The 22,819-nt window shown below is 33.7% G+C and overlaps 1 protein-coding gene across 1 annotated transcript; it reads left to right on the forward strand.

The window, feature by feature from the left end:
• The first annotated feature begins 13,330 nt into the window (after positions 1-13,330).
• On the forward strand, positions 13,331-22,589 carry LOC111988067 (uncharacterized). Its single transcript, XM_024019825.2, has 11 exons — positions 13,331-13,608; positions 13,720-13,758; positions 14,890-14,981; positions 16,318-16,567; positions 16,761-16,880; positions 16,954-17,029; positions 17,431-17,639; positions 17,827-17,935; positions 19,584-19,676; positions 20,495-20,655; positions 21,906-22,589. The coding sequence occupies exons 1-11, from the start codon at positions 13,459-13,461 to the stop codon at positions 22,482-22,484; spliced, it is 1,878 nt and encodes a 625-aa protein (XP_023875593.2). The 5' UTR covers positions 13,331-13,458; the 3' UTR covers positions 22,485-22,589.
• The last annotated feature ends 230 nt before the right edge of the window (positions 22,590-22,819 follow it).

The following is a 22,819-nucleotide window of genomic DNA, read 5'->3' on the forward strand; positions in this document are numbered from 1 at the left end:
TTAGAGATTGTAAACCCACAATCATCTACATAATTTCTCTTAGTTTTTCTCTACTCCTACCTTTCCAATTACAAATCCTTGAGAGGTTCTTAGCTCAAACACTTACCTCACCCAATTTGAGTATCGAGAGAAGTTTTGGTACTTGTGGGAAGCATTGGAAAAAGCCATTGATTGATAGATGCAATTTGGAGCTAATTGCGGGATTCGAATAACTAGTGAAGACAAGACTTGGTGAAGTCCGTTGAGAGCTGGAACTCGAAGGGTTCAAGTACAGTGAGTAGATTAGGCTTGAAGGGTTTTTTTGATATCCTTGTACTCCAACTTTATTAACTGGTGGATCATTTTGGTTTGGAGAGCCGTAGAGAGATTTTTCACTGAGTACTTCAATTTCCTCTTCAATAAGACGTCTTAATGTTATACACTAGAGTAGTTCCAATTTATTGTGTTTCATTTACTCTTGTTCCGCATTTAGACAAGAAGAGTAAAAGAAATTTAGCCATAAGTTTAAAATTGGGGGTCTAAACAAGAAATAGTAGTTTTACCATTAAGCTTACGGTAATCTCCATTTTCATAGTGGATATTTTTTTGTAGCAACCTTGTGGTTTTTTCCTCTACACTAGAAGGTTTTTCACGTAAGACTTGGTGTTACGTGTGATTATGTTTCTATTGGTGCTTGTTGAAATTTTTGTTTTAATATATATATATATATATATTGTTATTGCTTGGTAGCCATTTATTTTAATTAACACATAGCCATTGAAGGGATTTAGGTTTTTTCCCCAACACAGAGTATTATTCTGCCAAAATTTGACTACCTTGCTCAAGATTGAAGTATTGCTTACAAACATAATATAACCATGAGAAATTCTCATACCCAAAAGAAATATGTAGCACACATTCCTAATCAGCCTTGTAGATTAAAGATGTTGTAAATGTTTTCTTTATGTTGTTAGATTATAAACAAACTATAATATAAGTTCTAGGATCTTGAATTATCATGATTTCACAACTACACAAATTAATTATAAAGCTTACCTTGATCCATTGCTGAACTTTTCTTAAGATCAAGTCTTAGTATAAAAGGTACTTAATTCTTATAGGATTGGTTTCTCTCTCTTGACCATCTTTTCTCTTTAACTATTCAATGTATATGATGGGATAGCTGAATGTCTCTTTTATAAGTAGAGAAAGGACCAAATTACTTAGGAAACTTACTTCTCCATTAACCCATGTTTTAAGGACATGTAACATCTTATTAAACCATAACATATATAAAGTTATCGAATGAATACGTTATCAAATGGAACAATTTATTCTTACATTCTCCCACTTGGTCCATATGATAACTTATGTCAAGGCTTAATAAGAATAACTATTAAGTGCACAATGGTACATATCCTCTTACTTTAAATTGGTCATCAAAATACTATAATCAAACAACCCACTAATGCGAGTCATGGTGGTTCCATATCAATTATATGACATAGTTCCTTCCATGTACTGCAACATTAGCAACCTATTTAATATATAGCCCATCAATGAGAAGTGACTTAAAAGGTCCAACAATAATTTCTCTTTTGTTAGAGACTATTCCTGTTATTATTCATTCATTATCATATATGTACGTACAAAAAATAAAACTGGAATAATCAGAAACACATTTAATGAGATCTCTAAGTGTCAAAAGCATAAAGTAACATTAAAATATCAACTATCATGTTCTACGTTCAAGACCCATTCAATCAACATGTTCCTTAAATGTCTTAATAGGTAACCCTTTTGTCAATGGATTTGCAATCATAAGCTGTGTGCTTATGTGTTCTATTGACACTCGTTGTTTCTGAACTTCTTCCTTAATAGTAAGGTATTTCAATTCCATGTGTTTCGCACTATTAGAATACTTATCATTTTTAGAGAAAAACACAGCTGCAGAATTATCACAATAAATTTTCAGTGGCTTGGAAATAAAGTTAACAATTCCAAGTCCTAAGATAAAATTTCACAACGAGAATCCATGAACTATGGCCTCAAAGCATGCCACAAATTCAGCTTCCATAGTGGATGTAGCAATGATAGTTTGCTTTGAACTTTTCCATGATATTGGTCCTCCAGCTAACATGAACAAATAACCAAAAGTGGACTTTCTATTATTAACACATCTAGCAAAATCTGAATCTGAGTAACTAATGACATCAAGATTATCAGATCTCTTAAATGTGAGCATGTAATCCTTATGCCTTGCAAGTACCTCATTACTTTCTTTGCAGCTTTCCAATGATCTAATCTTGGATTGCTTTGGTATCTTCCTAGCATACCAACTGCAACGCTAATGTCGGGTCTTGTGCATGTTTAGGCATACATTAAACTTCCTATTGCAAAAGTATAAGGAATTCCTTCCATTTGTTTCCGTTCCCATTCATTTTGTGGGCATTACATAAGGCTAAATTTGTCCCCTTTTCGAATTGGGGCAATCCCAACAGAACATTTCTCCATATTAAATCTCTCTAGAACTCTTTCAATATATGCTTTCTAAGACAACCCTAACAATCCACGTGATCTATCTTGGAATATTTCTATTCCTATCAAATAATTTGCCTCACCCATATCTTTTATTTCAAAGTTCTTAGAGAGAAACTTCTTGGTTTCATGCAATAAGCCAAGATCACTACTAGCAAGCAAAATATCATCAACATCAAAATTAAAAAAATAAACTTACTCCCACTAACCTTCAGATAAATACACTGATCAATAGTGTTTTCCTTAAATCCAAAAGATATAATGGTATCATTAAACTTAAGATACCATTGTGGGAAGCTTGTTTACATCCGTATATTGATTTCTTAAGTTTGCAAGCTAAGTGTTCCTTACCCTTAATGGAGAAACCTTCAGTTGATCCATATAGACATCCTCTTCTAAACTCCCATTCAGGAAAGCAGTTTTCACATCCATTTAGTGCAACTCCAAATCATAATGAGCTACCAATGCCAAAATGATTCTAAGTAAGTCCTTCTTGGATACAGGGGAGAAGGTCTCTTGGTAATCAATGTCTTCTTTTTGAGTGAAACCTTTGGCCACAAGTTTAGCTTTAAATCGTTTGATATTGCCCTTAGAGTCACACTTGGTCTTAAAGATTCACTTACTACCAACTTTCTTGTATCCTTCAGGCAATTCGATGAGATTCCAGACTTTATTTTGGTCCATTGATTTCATTTCATCTTTCATGACGTCCATCCATTTAATAGAATCAACACTTTTTATGGCTTGTGAAAACAAAACTAGATCCTTACTTGTTCCTATATCAAAATCATATTCATATAGATAAACCATATAATCATCAGAAATAGCATACTTTCTTTTTCTTTGAGATCTTTTTAATGCTATTTCTTGTGGTTCTTCTACCACTTGTTCATTGGTGAGCATCTCATTATTGAGTAGTGGTTCATTAATTTGTTGTTCAACATTGTTCGGTTGTTCAACAATTGTTGGAACAACAATTTCATTTGAAGTTATAGGTAGTGGAACTTGTACCTTAACTTCTTGAACATCCACATTTCGTAGATTATCACTCCCACTAATTTCACCATTTTCAATGAATCTGGCATTGCTAAATACCAAGATCAGTAAAATCTAGGTTCGGGAGAATCTCATCTTTTACTAGTCTCTCTTACCTTTCTCTGGAAATGTGTCCTAGCTTTTTATGCCACAAATTTGAAGAATTTTCATTAATTAGGGTATGTTTAGTACCAATACCATGATGCAAGGTGAGAAGGGTTTCAGCAAATTCATCATGAAAGTTAAATTTGTTCAAACCATCAGAAAGAATACTAGAACCAACAAAAGAGATATTCTTAAATAAAGTAAAACTTTTATTACCAAATTTTATGAAATATCCATCAAGATCAACTTTAGGCAAAGAGACTAAATTTCTAGAAAGAGAAGAAACATAAAACGTCTGAAACAAATCTATGTGTTTATTGGTATGTAGAAACAAACGATAAGTACCAATGGCTTCAATTGGTGCTTTCACCCGATATCCAATCAATACAAAATTCTCATTTGGATTTATGATTTGGATTGAAATAAATCCCTGCATCGTATTAGAAATATGAGTAGTAGCCCTAGAATCAAGCCACCAAGTATTAGAAGGAACTTCAGTTAGGTTTGATTCGAAACATACATAAATATAACCTTTAATTAAAGATTTACCTTTTCTTTCGAACCATTGCCTACGTTTTGGGCAATCCTTCTTAAAATGTCCCAACTTTTTACAGAAGTTACATTTATAATTGCCATTTTCATTCTTTTGAGGCCGATCAATTGGATTAGGACCACTTGCTTTGCGTGATCTATGCTTTAAGCCTTTTTTAGGCTTTCTCCATTTTCTTTCAGCTTCTTGATTTATGAGATGAATTGAATGTTACTCAAGTTGCTTAAGTCTTGCCTCTTCTTGATTAAGCATAATGGCCAATTGATTTACATTCCACTTATCTTTCATAGTGCTGTAATTAATTTGAAATCGCTCAAACAGAGGAGGCAAAGAATTCAATATAAATTGAACGAGAAAAGAATCATCCACATTTATCCCTCGAGTCTTTAATTGAGCAGCCAAATTAGTCATTTCAATGACATGCTCCTGTATCCCACGCTTACCATCAAATTTCATGGTGGCAAGTTTATACGTTATTGTCCCTGTAAGGGACTTGTCAGCTGTTTTGAAACGGTCTTCCACATTTAAAAGGAATTCTTTTACACTGTTAGTTTTAGAAAGTGTTGTATTGATATTGTTTGCTATGGTCATTCGCATAAATATAATACTTAGTCTATTTGATTTTTCCCCTGTTTTGTACAAAGCCTTCTCTTCTGCACTGCTTGTATCAGTAAGAGCAGGTTCTCAAATCTAAGTGCTATATCAAGATCCAGTACAAGGTGAAACTCAACCTGTTCTTTCCAATCTGAGAAGTTTGTTCCATTTAGCATAGGAATAGACTAAGCATGCTAATGTAATGAAATAAAGACTAATACTGCAAACAAAGTAATAATATATGTTTACTACATTAGTGCTAAGAGTTATCGATTAAGGAACAATAAATCAAAATGAAACACATGTTTAAACAATGATAAATTGTATTACCATGATCACTGTTGGGCTATTCTTATGGTAAACTATTAAACAGTTATGGTGATTCTCTTTCACCTAATAGGACTAATTAATAAAATATTCATAATTAAGTTGGTCTGTTACTTTTGGGTATCCGTTCCAATCTCAACCATGAATATCCATCAACTATCCTATTCCAATTTATTAATCACTTGAAAGTCACTAATTTTTAACACTAGGGAATATGTGTTAAATTACATTTATTTTGACTTGTTATCTATGCGTCTTTCTTATTGGGCCACTTTGGTGACTACTAAAACATATCAAAATACAGACTCCAAATCAAAATTAATGACCTTGCATAAACAATAAATTAATGGAATACATTACCATAATACAAATATAAAAGTTTGTGCCATACATGTTTACATTGAAACAAATAAGTCTCTTCTTTCATAAAAGACATCAATGAAATACTTGATAGAACAGTAAGTTATGGTCTTGATAAAATTAGTAGTTTATTACAACATTAAATAAACTAAATTTAGCAATTGAACATTCATTGCATGTTAAAAGTGAGCATAAGGTGAAAAAATTAATAACGAACAATAACTAACAATCTCAAAGTATAAAAGAATTTATACCATAACTATTCATGAGTGTTAGATAATATTATATTCTCAATTTTAAGATTCGAGTTTTTAATATTAAACATTAAAGTTGTTAATCTTTAAAGAAACAATTAAATAAACTACAACCAAATATCGTATAAATCTGTAATCCCCCAAATTTATTAACTAAAAACAAAGTTCATATTATCCAAACTTGATCTATGATCATATAGAATATGTTAATTACTTTCACAAATCCAAAATCACAGTCATGATAATGGAAACTATAATTGTTTATAAATCTTTTAATGGAAAACATGATAATTCTAAAACACAAGCTCTGATACCATGTGTAAATGTTTTCTTCATGTTGTTAGATTGTAAACAACTATAATATAAATTCTAGGATCTTAAATTATCATGATTTCACAACTACACAAATTAATTATAAAACTTACCTTGATCTATTACTGAACTTTTCTTAAGATCAAGTCTTAGTATAAAAGTTACTTAATTCTTATAGGATTGGTTTCTCTCACTTGACCCTCTTTTCTCTTTAACTATTCAGTGTATGTGATGGGGTAGCTGAATGTCTCTTTTATAGGTAGAGAGAGGACGAATTCCTTGTATCTATAACCTTCACTTGCCCATCAAAGTTGGAGTTACTTAGGAAACTTACTTTTTCATTAATCAATGTTTTAAGGACATGTAATATCTTATTAAACCATAACATATATGAAATTATTAAATGGATACATTATCAAATGGGAACATTTATTCTTACAGATGCAACAAAGTAGTCCTTATACTAGGTTTGATACTAGAGAGCATGAAAGAAATAATCAAATTGTCCTTTTGATTTGTGGAGATGGGAATGGTAGATGACCTGTCAGGACTAGTCACCTTATTTGTTGATGGAGAAGATAGTGACTAGTTGTATAAAATGTGATCAAATAAGCTCTTTCATGGTGCACACTTTAGTTATGAAGGAGAGAAACTTAATAGATGTTGTAGGGACACATTTTGCAGCCCAAACCCAAGATGTATAGGATCTTGGCCTAGTGAGCCCAGTACAATAAATTTGTAGAGCTTGGGTTGGAGAACTAGGCTCTAATGAATTTGACAACGGATAGTATGGATTTAAAAGATGATCAAGCAAGAATAAGGAAAATAGAGCTAGATCTATTCACTGTCTGAGGAGATATTTTTTATATAAATCAATAACAATAGGGTACAAACACAATTTTGATTGCTACAGTACTCTCTCTTTATTTTTCCGATCCCTTCCTCATGGAAGGTTTCTTACATTATATAGTTCCCCTTATACCATCCTGATCCTATACTTGTTGATCATTTGAGCCCTTACTTGAGTGCTCATCCCATCAGACACTCTTTTTGTCTTTCTGTGAGTTGTGGTAGCTAAAGCAGCATTGTTCAGGGGTCTTCTTCACATAAATGCAGGAAAAAAAATTGGTCTTTACCCTTTTTAAAAAAACAATCCAGCATTTTGCCTTCTTTCTCAAACTAATTAGAGAAATGCCCCTCTTTTGAAAATCGATTTCTCAAAATCAAGTTAACCCCTATAGCAACGTTTTTAAGGAGCCTATAGTGACGTTTTAAGGACCTATAGTGGCGTTATGTAACTTGATCTCCATGAAGTCAAGTTATAAGTTAAAAAAAGAAAAAAATTTGCATGTAACTCGACTTTATAGAAATCGAGTTACAAAACGCCACTATAGGTCCTTAAAACGTTACTATAGGCTCTTTAAAAACGCCGTTATAGAGTTTCATAATTTTTTTTTTTAATAACTCAATTTTAATAAAATTAAGTTTCAAAAGATGGGCATTTTCCTAATTAATTTGAAAAATGGGGCAAAATGCTGAATTTTTTTTTGAAAGGGGCATTTGCCCTTTTTTTTCCCATAAATGCGGCTAGAAAAGTAATTGCAGTGCATTTAATGCAGTGATAGCAAACTTTTTCTTAGATATTTTTGAGTTCTCTTCTTTCTCGTATGTTTATGACGCACGTTCCTATCACTGAGGCTTCTATGGAGGTTACTTTAATCGTTGGAGTACACATCTGAGCGATATCTATCATATTCGAGAAGGAATTCCTCTTCAGACCATCTTCCACTCATTTCTTATTTAGAAGACTCTAAACTGGAACCCTTCATAACTTTTTATCTCTTCTCAGACATGCCAACATCCTCGAATAAGGCCCAAGGCCTAATACATAATTCTAGGCCCTTATCCCTACAGATGTCATGGGAGAGCTCAAAGTAGTTATGAAGGAGAGAAACTTAGGTTGAGTTTTCATGGTGCACACAAACAAGTAGAATCTTCAATAAATGATAAAACAGGATGAAGTAAAACTTGATTAGAGACATGGAATGGAGTTGGCTGAAATATGTAGGCTTGTACGGACTGAAAAATACAAAACCGATCGAAATGTAGCCAAGATAGATCGAGTTCCAAGAGAATTGAGTTTGGATATGGAATTGGATTGGGTATGCTAGGTTGGGTCCAATATGGGTTGCTTAGAATGCATTCAAACCTAACATATATCCAAACAAACAGAATAAGTTGAAGTTGTGCCAATTGGAAATAGATGAATTTTATCTTGAAAATTAAGCTAACTCAGCTTAAAAAGTCAGCAACTACAAAATTGAAGAATTTTATCTTCAAAAAATGGATTTGGGTGAGCAAAAAGTTGGATAAATAAACCCAAAAGAATGAGCTAAAGTTGTGCCAATTGGCACTCTTGAAGTGCTAAATCCTCCCAAAAAAAAAAAAATTTTGACACTTTTTCAGCTTTTTTCTGAGTTTGAAAATGTATTTGGACATGTTTTGAACTTATTTTCATGAGAAACTTTATTCTAGAATGATCATTCAACTTTTAAAATAATTTTCTCAATGATAATTAATTTAAAAATCATATTATCAGTCCAAATTTAATAATTATCAGCCTTTTATTAGAATCTCATGCAACAAATCACACTTAAGAAAAAGACTTAACCAATCACAAAAATTCACATAATTAAAATTAACTAGTGACCATCAAAATTAATTTCCATTAATCCAGTGTGATGGGTCTCACCTAATTAAATGCATGCAAACCATTAAAAATTTATCTTGCGATATCTTTCAATCCGACCATCCAATTGAGAAAACGAACATATCGTTGTAATCATTGAAATCTCAAGATCATTTTGCCCTCTTCCAATAGGTGCTAAATGGGATGCCTACAACGAGTTACAGTTGTCATCTGACTATGCTGAAACTAAGTAGCAACTAGCTCAACTGTTTTAGTTACATGCGTGGGCGCCATTTGTTGGTCATCTTGTTGGACCTTGACATATGGGTTATAATATTTCGATTGGGCTTTGTCCTTGTGAGCTTTTGGTTTGGGCTTGCACCCTTGATATTACTTCTTGGGTCCTACAAAATGAATATTGAATAATGTTGCAATGGGTTTATAATATACATGGGCTTTTACTATTTAGTGTAGTTATAAAATAAATAATTACTTTGATAATATAATTTTCCATTGGCCTTTTATATGTTTGCCATGGGTTCGTAAAATAAATATAATTGCCATATGGTTTAAATATAATTTCTATGGGCTTAGATGTTAGTAACACAAATGCATAATTCTCAATAAGCTTTATGTATGTTTGCCATGAGTTTTGAAAAGATGAATAGTCTTACATAAAATAAATAGTTACCATGGTTTTATGAGGTAAGTTTCATGGCATAAATAATATGATATAAATAATTGCCATGGTCTATAATTTCCATGGGCACATATATTTGCTAGCAAATTTAATTTGCCAAAGATTATTAGCTTTGGGCTTTTTAAGATTATATGATAATATTTGCCAAATGATATTGGACTTTTAAATAATTTTTTGTCAAATAGTGATTGTCTTGGGCTTTTGAATATTGTTATGCAGTAATCATCTTGGGCTTTAGATATTGCCAAACAGTAATTGTCTTGGGCTTTGATAAATGCTGTCAAGTAACTAGATTGGGCTTTGATAAATGTTGCCAAGTGGCTATCTTAGGCTTTGATAAATATTGCCAAATGATTATCTTGGGCCTCGATAAATGTTGCCAAGTGATTATCTTGGGCTTTGATAAATATTGCCAAGATTGCCATGGATTTTTGGGCATGGCTTGGATAAAGTGGAACATGTTTGTTGGGCTTTGCTGATAGGGTAAGTGGTTTTGGGCTTTATGATAATGGTTTAATCAGTGGCCCAATTTAGTAATGACATGGGAAATATTTGTGGGGGGCCCAAAAAATAATTTATGGAGTTTATTGGGGGTATCTTTGGTGAGTGGATAAATGAGATCAAATAGGATTTGCACATGTGGCAGGTGTGAAAAATTATACCTCAAAAGTATACAACACATAAGAAAAACTTACCCATCCAATCCGTTGAGCCAAAACTACTCAAATTTTCAACCAACTTGCCTTTTTGGAGGTAAGTGGATCGCCAACGGTAGTGGCAGCTTTACACTAACTAGTAATATATATATATATATATATGTATAGCTAAAAGGAGTGGCGATGTCATATGAAAAAAAAGGAAAAGACTCATGGAATGGCAAAGGCAAATAGAGCTTTCACACATTTTTGAGCTATAGGTGGAAATACTATTTTCGTCCCTATATTTTCACCCCATTCCCACTTTAGTCCCACTTTTTTTTTTACCGCGTTTAGTCTCCAAAATAAAAAATCATTCCATTTTGATCCCTATCATTATCTCAATAACCAAAAATAGCCTACATGACAAACGGAGTACACAAGTCAACATTTTAAATATTAAAAAAAGCCATGTCATTATTTTTCATTTTCTTTAATTATTTTAAAATAAAATTTTCATTTCTTCTTCAAAAAATATTTGATTGTTCTTCGTGTTCGTCCCAAAACAAGGTTGCCTAGAAAATTAAAAATTCAAGATTTTCTTCTCTTTTCTTGCATTTTCTTAGCAACCAAACATACAAAAACACATACAAAACTATGATCAAGCTCAGCAATTCTAACCTAGTCAACTAACAAAACCCAAACCACGGTCAAATAAAAAACACCTAACCAAAAATACCAAATCCATTCCCACAACAAGCACTCAAAACCCACTTAGACACCCATAAATTCTCTTGAAACCAACCCATACCCATGAACATGCACACAGCACACACAACTCTTTGGTTTGATTTGAGAAATTAGAGAGAGAGATAGTGGTGTTGGTGGCCAGTGTTTTCACCATAAAGTAAGGAGGCTCCACCATGTCGACCACATCATTGCCACACTTTGATAGTGGTGGTGGTGGCTAGCTCTTTGATTATGCTCTCTCCGATTTCCTTTTTGTCGAGTCCTTCACACACATCTCTTCGTTTTGATCTAGAGGTAAGCAAATTGGGTTGCTTTTGGGTTGAATTTTCTAGTTTGGTTTTGGAATTTTTAAGCTTTGAGATTTGATGATTGATGTGTTTTTTGGTTTGCTCTTTTTGTGGGTATTCTAAATCTTTTGGGTTTACTAGAAATGGGTTTAATTGCAGGTTGTTGGTGGTTGTGAACAGAGAAAGGTAGTGGCTTGGTGGTCGGCTAGTTCAAGTGATGGGTGGGGTCGGATTCTGGTTTGTGTTTGGATTTGGATTTGGGTTTTTTGAAGATGGATTACTGGGTTTGTTTTTGTATTCTTGTTGATGTTTGGGTTTGTGTTTGTTGTTTTTGTGTTTGGTTGACAAGAAAGATATGTTATTGGGTTTGTGTTCTTGCTAGAATCGGTTTGTGTTTGTGTTTTTGTGTTTGGTTGATAAGAAATGGCAAGAAAATGCTAGAACATCTAGGCACATGTTCTTATGTTTAGATCTAGATTTGTGTTCTTTAGAGTTATTGTTAAAGATGAACTCATATCTAAATTCATGAATTTTTTGGATTTTAATTTTGTTTTTCTTTTTTATTTTGTTAAAATTTATAAATTAATTTGCTTTTTTAAAATGGGAGGTTGACGTGGCATTTTTATTATTATTTTATTAGCCGTGTCAGTATTTATTGTGCAAATAGTGTACTCCATTTGCCATGTAGGATATTTCTGTTAAGTGAGTAACGGTAGGGGCCAAAATGGAACGCCTTTTTCATTTAGGGATTAAAAGCGGTAAAATAAAAAAGTATGGGCTAAAATGGAAATAGGGTCAAAATGCAAGGATGAAAATAATATTCCTGCCTTTGTTATATTGTCCCATTTTGAGGACTCATAGGCACTTCAAATGTTATCACAATTTGTTCTACATACAATAATGTGGTGTTCAAGATGTCTATCATTTCTTTATGATTTGATTTCTCAGACACTACGCCTTCTTTCCAATGGGATTTGAATTTATTTTTAAACAACATGTTTTGTCTACCCTAAAAATAATATTGAACATTCTGACTTGAGAATTCCAAGAATTTTTGTTCAACAAAATAATCTTAACTGCCCAAATATAATTCTTAACCCCTTAAAAAAAATCCTAAATAACAACAAAATTCTATGGATACAACGAAACCACATAACATTTTCACAACACCCTCATTTTAATTGTGTTGGTCCCAATCTAATATTTTATTATTTTATTTTGATTTATGAGGGACTAACATCTAAGCTGTTGTGAAAATATTGTGACAATTTATTATGTCCCTAGCTTAACTCTAAAAGTTAGCCCAAGGAACAACAAAAATAGCCCAAACTTACAAATGAATAAAATATTCAACAAAAGGCCCATTCAAAAACAAAAACAAAAACAAAAAAAAAACCTCTAATTATTCACATCCATAACTTGTACAGCCAATTTCATAAAAATAGTCCAGAACCCTTGTCCTCTCCCTTGTGTGTGTGTGTGTGTTTGTTTCTCAAAAAAAAAAAAAGGGTAATTGTCTCACATTGCTTAAGAGAGTGTGTTGTGTGTAGTATAACTTACTCCACCCTCCTTTAAAAGTTACCATGACTTTTGAGTGGAGTTGTGGTGTGCCTTACTCTCTCCCTTGTGTGTGTATGTGTGTGTTTGTTTCTCAAAAAAAAAAATTAAAAAAAAAAAAAGAGAAAAAGTTCTCCTTAGCTCCTTAGTTTTGCAATCATAATAGCTCGTCTCGTAGTCGCAACTCGCAATAAGTTTCCTCTCTCTCTCTCTCTCTCTCTCTCATCATTTCAAATACTCTTTTACTTTAACATTCTCAATTCTCACTTTATCTCTCATCAATTAGATTTTGCATTTTGAATTTGTTAGTATAAGGAATTATAAAATTTCATCTATTTGCGTGTTTTTATTTTATATTTTTTTATGCTGATAAATTCAAGTCTTATTTTTATTAAATTTTGTATAATTTAAGTATTTTAATAACTATCCTAAGAAAATTTTCTAAAACCATCGTTGCAGTTTGGAAATTTTCGAACTTGCCAATGGCAGATTGGTCGAAATTCATCACCCTGCCTAATCCGACCAGCATACAGTAACTATCAAATTATTATTAAAAAAAAAAAAAATTGTACTCTGACCCAACGTGTGGAAAGCTATTTTTGGGATTTTGCAAACCTAGCATATAAGTTAGGCAGGCTCGACTCAAGTGATGCAAGGGTTTGAGGGCTAAACCAAAGTCACCAACTGAGCCCAATTTGGAGCCATATATATAATAAATATAAACGTAAGCCTAACAATTAACACAGTAAGGAAAGAAGCATAGCTGGGTACGAGGGAAAGTAAATAATGGAAGACATAGAGGATCTGGTCGTCGGAGCCGGTGGTGCTCCTCCTGGTTTTCGATTGCCATTGTCTTCTGTTGGACTCAAGCCCAAGAAGAAAAACAACAACCCCACCAAACCTAATGCTAAACTCTCTCAAATCCCTGGCATTCAGGTCTCTCTCTCTCTCTCTCTCTTCTTATCTATTTATCTTTACTATAACCTCGTTTATCTAAATTAAATCTTTCCTGTTTTGTTTTCTTAAAATGTTTTTATTTTTTTGCAGACAATATATATCAAGACCTTTGGGTGCTCACACAACCAGGTTTTTTTTTTTGGACCCACTTGCTTAAGTGCATAATTAGGGCCTTTTTAATTGCAGGAGAGATTGCTGTTGAATTATAGTAATTAGGGCCTTAATGTTTTTGTGAGACAACTGGATGGAAAAGATATTGGAGGAAAGCAGGTGGTGTTAAGCCCATGGCAGTTTGATTATCAGAAATGAAATATTTTCACATTATGAAAAATTCTAAAGCTAATTGTAGATAAAGTATCAGAAAATGTCATTACTATTATGAACTTTTTTGGGCACGTAGTGGAACTAGTAAGTAAGATTATCAGGTGACCAGGAGAAGTAGTTACTTATTTATTTATTTTATAATTCAATGGTTGGGGGTTTGGGGGATTTGAAACTGGATGTTTCTATTGGAAACACCAGGAGGTGCCAACCAATGAGCTACAAGGCTCTTTGGCGACAAGGAGAATTAGTTGAGAACACTTTTGGTGGGTATGTGGAAGTTCTTTAAAGCAGTTTTGGTCATGTATATGGAAAATGTAAGGAAACTGCTGCTGGCTGCATTCATTTCGTGGATCTGTGAAGGAGGGAAAGAGGTATAGCTGATATTAAAGATTAGAGAAACATTTGTGTCTTTGTTAGGAGTACGTGCAAGGAAATATTCTAGGTGATAATGGTTCGAAATCTATGTAGTCTCAAATCAAACTATAGATTTTTTTTTTTTTAATGACGTGGAACCTCACCAAGGTAGGGCCTTTTGAATAAAAGGTTTATTTATTATTATTATTTTTAAAGATATTATACAGACAAATGTTAGGTTTTGCAAATGAATGAATTCATGTTTTTTTATTTATTTATTTATTTATTTTTTAAAGTAGAGAAAGTGTTTATTTAAATGCACGAAAAGGGTAACTTCATGTATAAATTAGCTCCAGTGGTTAATTATCTCCCTTTTTTCCTACCAGCCTTGTAGTACTGGTATCTATCTATGTATATATATATATATATATATGCACCAAGGTTAATGATATCTTAATGAGATCAAAGTTGGTATCACTTCCATTTACTTCATTCATCAACAAGTATTTGTGCTGACTTCTTTTTTTTTTTTTTTTTTAAATCTTGTTAATTGTTTTCTCTACATTATTTTTGCTGTCTCAGAGTGACAGTGAGTATATGGCTGGTCAACTTGCTGCATTTGGTTATTCATTAAGCGACAGTCCTGAGGAAGCAGACCTGTGGCTGATTAATACGTGAGCATCATTTTTTTCCCCCTCATATTTAACTTCTTCTTCTTTTTTTTTTGGTTACAATTCTTCTGAGGATATCTATAAGTTTCATATTTTGTAGCAAACCTTAAGTTCTTCAAAGAGTGGTTGAATGCTGCTGGAATCATAAAGAATCATCAAGGTCATATGTCTTAGTTGTCAAATGGTTAATATTTTTTATTAGGAAAATTTAGTACAGAACCACCCAAAGGATTTTTTGCTCACTACTTCACCTTTCACAACACATACATACATACATTTGTGTGTGTGTATATATTATTCCTAGTGGAACTTTGGTTAATGTTATCTCATCAAATATCTTTTTACTGGCATTTGCAACTACTGTGTAGACATACTTGGTATTTGCAATGCATCAATTTTAGCTAAAACTTGCATGTAGAAATAAGTGTAATATATTTTGTGCATTACTAACACATGTATTTAACTTTGAGAGAGAGAGAGAGAGAGAGAGAGAGAGAGAGAGAGCTGAGCTGAGCTGAGCTGAAACCCTAAATCAAATAGAAAAGGGATGGTGCTGAGCAGAGCACCATCCCTTCTAACCTAAATTCATCAAATTAGGTTAGAAGGGATGGTGCTGAGCAGAGCAGAAACCCTAAATCAAATACAAAAGGACAGGGCAGAGTTTTCCTCCAAAATAGTCGCTGTGTGGTTGGAGGATAGTTCCTCCAATGCACTATGTGTCACCTTAAAAAACTATCTATGTGTACTTTTAGTCACATGACCTACTTAATAGTCATGTGATTTATTTAAATGATTTAATGCTTGTGGATGGTCTTAGAATTGACAATCGACAATCATGTGAAAGAGTTCTATGCTAATTTGATGAATTTCAAGGAAACTTTAATAAAGAAAAATGTGATGATAAGGTTGGAACTTCAAAAGGGTTGATCAGCATTTATACATGCATAGTCAACATAGATATCCATATGTGCAAATGTATAGGTACATATAATGCAATTTGTACTTGAATTTATTTCAAAAAAATATGAAAGAAATACTAATTATGGGCATTATTTGGGAGAAATTGAAACAAAAAAAAAAGTTTCCAATAAGTAGGAATATTTGTTTGAACTGATTGATTCCTGAGATTCTAACATTTATTGTCAAATTTGCTTGGAACCACCACCAATGAGCTTTGCCTCAAATGGCATCATCACCTCCCCTTATAAGAGTAAGGTGGACGGTAAGATTATTGGCTCATTGCCCATATATATATATATATATATATAACCTTCCAATAAAAAAAAAATTAAACTTTGCCTGTAACCACCAAACTTTTGATATACATTAACTGATGCAGATGCACAGTTAAATCCCCAAGTCAGTCTGCCATGGACACTCTAATAGCAAAATGCAAAAATGCCAAAAAGCCCCTGGTGGTGGCTGGATGTGTACCACAAGGAAGTCGAGACTTGAAAGAGCTTGAAGGGGTCAGCATAGTTGGAGTCCAGCAAATTGACCGTGTGGTTGAAGTTGTGGAAGAGACCCTGAAAGGTCATGAGGTGCGGCTTTTGAACCGCAAGACATTGCCTGCTCTTGACCTTCCAAAGGTGCGAATTGTAGATTTCTATTGCTGTATATCACATTATTGTGTTCAAGGTTTTTTTAATTATTTTAATCCATTTCTATCAAATTGTTGGCTTTTCTTTGGTTTCATTGTTTTTCTAAAAGGCTGGCTTTGGATCTGTTACAATTCCCTTGAATTGGCTTAGAGAGTAGCCTTTAACTTAATTTTTTTAACAGGTGAGAAAGAACAAGTTTGTCGAGATTCTTCCAATTAATGTTGGTTGTTTAGGTGCTTGCACTTATTGCAAGACAAAGCATGCTCGTGGTCATTTAGGGAGCTACACGATTGATAGCCTTGTAAGTTCATGACATGGGTGTTCATTATTTATTTGAGTTAGGTTTAGATTTTATATGAAGTTTAATGCGGCAGGTCGGGCGTGTAAATACTGTAATAGCTGATGGAGTTAAGGAGATATGGTTGAGCAGTGAAGATACTGGAGCCTACGGTAATTTGTAGTGATCTTTCTATCACCATTTTTTGTGTAACCATGTGAAAGTATTTGCCAATATGAAGCAAGTTCTGTTTCTGCAGAGTCTATTCATGAAGATTATATCGGAGTTTTTAAAAGTAGTTTGTATTAATCATAGGTAAAATGATATGTAAATTTCACATAATATGGAGCAATTGTTACATTGCTTGAGCTATAGCGTTCCAGGTTAAATGCTTACGCAGAGAATTTTATTTGAATGCTATACTCAACATTTTCTTTATGTCCATTTTCATTTTTAACATCATAAGACTTCTTTTAGGCCTGAGGTAGACAAATTACTACCTAATTAAAAGAAAAATTAAGACACCAGTTATAATTTTTTTTGTTGAATAACATGGTTTCTGGAAAATTTTTAGGCCGTGACATTGGGGTCAATCTTCCAACTTTGTTGAATGCTCTTGTTGCTGAGCTTCCTCCTGATGCAAGCACAATGCTTCGGATTGGGATGACAAATCCTCCTTTTATTCTTGAGCACTTGAAAGAGATAGCAGAGGTTTTGCGTCACCCATGTGTGTACTCGTTTCTACATGTACCAGTTCAATCTGGGAGTGATGCCGTCTTGAATGTAAATCCTAACAGAAGATTGACACCATCTTTTTTATTGCTGCTAATGCTTATATTTCTCCCTGAGATCTCTCCCCCTTCAAAAAATTGTATTTATAAATTTGAGGTTAATCAACTATTATTGCCTAGAATTCCTGTACATGTTGGTTTTTTATACAATTGACCGTTCAATACTCTTATTATCTCAGGCAATGAATCGGGAATATACTGTGAGTGAGTTTAGGACTGTGGTTGATACCTTGACTGACCTTGTGCCTGGGATGCAGATAGCAACTGATATCATATGTGGATTTCCTGGTAAGTAATTGTGGTTTCCAATGCATTGTACTTCTATTTTCTTTCGCAATTATTTTGTGTGCTTGGGTTTCCCTTTTCTTTTCTTTTTTTCTTTTTTTTTTTTTTTTATTTTTTTTTTTTGAGAGGGGGGGGAGTGGGTGTGGTGTGGGGATCAATTACATCAACCTCCCTTGACCCAAATGTTGGACAAAATGACGCTCCCCCCTTTAGGTTTGTATAAATGAGACAAATAATCCCATGCATGACATTCTTAAAAAAATTCCATTTTTTTTAAGAGAGTCCTACCCATACCATGGACGAGAAATGAAACTAGGTGCTTGAGATTTTGTATAAATAAAACTCTGCCCCTTGAGGTTTGTACAAATGAGTAGGAATCTTGTTTAAAAAACAAAGGAATATTCTTTAGTGAAGTAACACTATAAGGGAATGAACTTAACTGTTGCATTTATAGAAACCACAAGGGGGCAGTGGCATATATAAAAAAGTTTGGGCAGGGAGTGTCATTTCAATAATCCTTAAGGGAGTTTGGTTCAGTGTTGTTAAAAGCACGCTTAAAGCTTAAAGCTCCAATGTCTCAGCACTTTGGTTGGTCGAAGCAAAACTCATATAATGAAATGAGCCTTAGCACACTTCTTAATTTATTTTTTGTTAAAAAATATTTGAATCATTAAAATTTATTGCTTGCTCTTGAACGAAATGACATGCAAAAGCACCATTCTTAAGGTGCTATATTATACCCAAAAAAAATTGTTTACATATCAAAAGACATGAACCATGATAATTTACTGTTCTTGTGCTGTTTGGTCTTTGTATTTTGGATATATTTTTATTGAATCGTATACTTCTTTTGATCATAGCTATTGTAGCTGTGATTTTTATAAGCACAAGAGGATTATATAAAATGTTAGGTACAAACTTTCTATGACTAGATTATTATTGAACTGTCCATTGATAATTGTTTTCAAATTTACTATATAAATTTTTTAAGAAATTGAAAGAACTTATGTGAAATTTGAACTTATAGACTTCATGCAGTTGTACCATCTATTTTAGCTCATTGGCAAAATATATTAATATTTTGATTTATTGTTTTATTTATTTATTTATTATATGCTATGAACCTTTTTATTAGAGGTTATTATATATTGTGTTTGAAAAATGTGTGGTTTACTTCAACCAAGCACATGCTTGTACTTTGCACCTAGGCTCCAAGAAGCATTTGTGCTGAAGGACACTTGATTCTTTTACCAGCTCTGGGTTGGTGTAATTTACCCTTTTTTTTTAAATGGTTACTGCTTAAGTAGAATAAGTTGAAGGTCGATAGTGTGCTCCAAAGCATTTAATGTAAGAACATGCAGCTATGTTGAAATTGTATGCCACTCAAGAAGCAATTAGCAAATTTCTTGTCTAAGTTGGAAATTCTTGAAAACAAAAATTGATACTGGGATATCAATGCTCTTTGGAAAAATATGAATTGGTCATTGTCATATTGGAATTCTTTATAATAAATGGAAATGTTTTGGAAGTTATTTATAACATGAACTTGGGGAAACCTTTAGAGATTGATCACGCTTTGCAATAAACATTTTAGATTTTTAGTTAGATTGTGCTTTAGGAGCCAATAATAATTTCTTTGGGGTTTTTTCAGGTGAAACAGATGAAGATTTTGTTCAAACTGTAAGCCTTGTCAAGGAATACAAGTTCCCTCAAGTTCATATATCTCAGTTTTATCCTCGACCAGGTATGCTGTTCATGAAATTGTACTGCACTCTCAGATTTCATCATTCTGCTTATCATGCTATCTAGCCATGATAATTCCGTTGTGATTTTCTAGCATGTTTCTGTTGTGAGTTGTGACATTGTTTTAATGGCAAATAGCTGCATTTTCCTCTGGATTGCAAATTATATGTTGCAGGGCAGCTGAAAGAAAAATGTTGATTTATCTTTTGTGAAGGTGCATGACTGCCATAATTTGCATGTGTTAGACATGGCTTAATTAAGTTTTGTATCTTACTACCACTGTTCAGAACCATTGGGAAAAGGAGAAAAAAATGACTCCCAGTTTTCAGTAATTCCTTAATCAATTGTATTTATTTTAGAAAATAGGGATTTGGAGTAATGCAAAACTGCAAATACAACTCAGTGTAATTACTAATCCTGGCATGAATGCAGGCAGATTGGATGGGTTCTGGCCTTACCAAAAAGGAAAGGAAACACCAAACAACAACAAAACCTTTAGTCCCAAAACTATGGGGTCGCTATGGATCCTCAACATACTAGAGATTATTCAAAAAGCAAAAAGAAAGAAAGAAAGAAAAAGTATCAAAATGCAGCTGATGAGCTGTATCACATTGAACCCCACCCTGAATTTCCTTGTACCATACCCTCAACAAATGACAAACTTATAAATATATGCACTAACCTTGTCCATGTGGGACTGTGGTGACACATTGCCTGACAGATTTTTCATAGGCATTTAACAGCTTGTTTGAATTTTGAACTATGATACTAAAAGCTATTTTAAATTATTTTTAACCTTTTTCTTCATTCTAAATTTAGGGACACCTGCCGCAAGGATGAAGAAGGTCCCAAGTAATGTGGTGAAGAAACGAAGCCGTGAGTTGACTTCTGTTTTTGAAGCTTTCACACCATACAATGGAATGGAGGGTAGACTAGAAAGAATTTGGATAACTGAAATTGCAACCGATGGAATTCACTTGGTAAGAGTGGGCAAGTGTTTGAATGCATTTTTGGTGCTTTTGGATTCAATATGTGCATCTTGTATTCTGGTGGGGGTTAAGGGTATGGTTTCAGCTTACTTTTCCAGTATTACAAAGCTTGATTATAGTTTTTCTTTTTCTTTTTTTTTGATAGGTACAAAGCTTGATTATAGTTGCTCTGATGGCATATTAATATTTGTTTTAGTTAGTATAAGAGGTCGGGTCTTGGTGTGATGGCAAGTGCCTTCCACCAAAAGCAACAGGTCATGGGTATGAGTTTAGGAATCAGCCTCTCAAAAAAATAATTGGGGTAAGGTTGCCTACCAATTGCATCTCCCTAACCCTGCAAAAGTTGGATTCTTGTGCACTGGGTACGACCTTTTTTTAGTGTTTTATTTGAAGGGGTTGCTGTCTTATTTTTCTTGAACTAAATTTGTGTCTACTTGCGCAAAGAATAAAAGAAATCCTACAACTTTTTGATATACATAAAAAAGGGAAACCCACCTTACAACTTAAAAGAACAAATCAAAAGAAAAAAAAAAGAAAAAGAAAAAGAAAAAACTAAATTTAGAAGCCAGCAGTAGCTCATAATAGGTCGGGTTCTCCGTCAATCCACCACTCAACCCAATGTGATAGGGTCTTGAAAATCCATAACCAACACTGAACGAGAAGGGTACTCATATTGGCTGAATTTTGAAGGGTGGTTGGAATTGGTTGGATTCATAGAATTGGCTTGTCGAGGATGTGAAGGAAGAGATTTGGTGGACGAGGGTGGCTAACATGGATATCTGGCAGACAATGATAGGAAACGAGTCTTGCAACGCTGGTGACCATTGTAATGGGGTTAGGTGGGTGAGGAAGGTGAGGGATGGAGGCGAGAAATAGGACTGTGGCTAGGGAAGGAATTTGGTTAGTTGAGTTGAAGGTTGTAGGAGCTGAAAGCCAGCCAGCAATCTCTAGAAAAAGAGGGAATTTATTGTTTGGTATTAATCTTTTTTTTTTTTTTTTTTTTTTTTGGGTGCAAGTCATTTTATTAATCTCTTTAACAGATTTAATTACTTAGATATGTGGAGAAATGCATATTACCCAAGATGTAAACTTGTTTTCTTTCAATTTCCTTAATAAAAAGGCCCTCTGAAGCAACTTCTTTTGCTTTTGACCACGAGTGTATTTTTCCACATTACATTATCACGTGTCAATTTACTGTATAATTTTTCTATTTTCTAACCGGATGTTCCTTCATTGCCAAGGTTGGCCATACCAAGGGATATGTGCAGGTGCTAGTAATTGCTCCTGAAAGTATGCTTGGAACCTCAGCTATTGTGAAGATAACAAGTGTGGGAAGGTGGTCAGTTTTTGGAGAAGTGATTGAGACCATCAACCATATCAATGATGAATCATCTTTAAGAAACAATAAGCCTAGTCAGGCTAAATGTTCGCCATGCTCTAACCCTGTTGAAAGTTGTGCATGTACAAGAGAGCCAGAACCTTGTCCTTGTGGACCTGAAAGCTGTGGAGATTGTGGACCAGAAAGCTGTGGACCAACTACTATTGAAGAAAGTTCTGTTTCAAGGAATTCCATGTTTGCAGAAGATCTAAACAGCAGAAATCTGATCGGATGGTTACTAAGGAAGCGGAAAAACCATGTGCACAAAAAAGTGGAGTGCGAAATTGCCTTGGGATCCATGAAAAAGCAAGAATGGGCCCAGGGAAGCATGGGTGAATGGGGTGTTGTCGATAAGGCTCTTTTGGTTGGAATATTTGTAAGTTTCTTGACAATTATGGCTTTACTGATTCATCTTGCAGTTAGGACTCTGGCGTTCAATTAAAGAATTTTGATTGTATTTGTCCGTTTCTGTGGGAGCAGAAAGAGAATTTTGTTTCAACAATTTTTTTTGGAAGTGAGTTTTGTTATATGATTGTTATGTTGGATAGCTCAGATGCATGTATTTTACTAACATTTTTTAGCAGGTGTGCCACACTGCTGAATGTTTTTCTCATCATTTCAGTTTCCTCTAATCTTGGTTCTCAAAACTGTTTTGAGACTAGGCAGCCATAGTTAGTAGGCTTACCCCTGGTCATTGATTACTGCTCGGTAAGTAACCAATTGATTACTCATTCATTCAACAGAACCTAGAATTGGAGCGAGAAAGAATGAGTTTTT

Source organism: Quercus suber, unplaced genomic scaffold (genome assembly GCF_002906115.3).
Source record: "Quercus suber isolate HL8 unplaced genomic scaffold, Cork oak 2.0 scaffold_385, whole genome shotgun sequence".
In the NCBI taxonomy this organism is placed as follows: Eukaryota; Viridiplantae; Streptophyta; class Magnoliopsida; order Fagales; family Fagaceae; genus Quercus; species Quercus suber.

Bases quoted from the DNA above. Each gene is read 5' to 3' on its own strand.
- LOC111988067 (XM_024019825.2), top strand. From the start codon at position 13,459: ATGGAAGACATAGAGGATCTGGTCGTCGGAGCCGGTGGTGCTCCTCCT. The intron at 13,609-13,719 runs GTCTCTCTCTCT...ATTTTTTTGCAG, and splicing joins CTCAAATCCCTGGCATTCAG to ACAATATATATCAAGACCTT. The intron at 19,677-20,494 runs GTATGCTGTTCA...TTCTAAATTTAG, and splicing joins TCAGTTTTATCCTCGACCAG to GGACACCTGCCGCAAGGATG.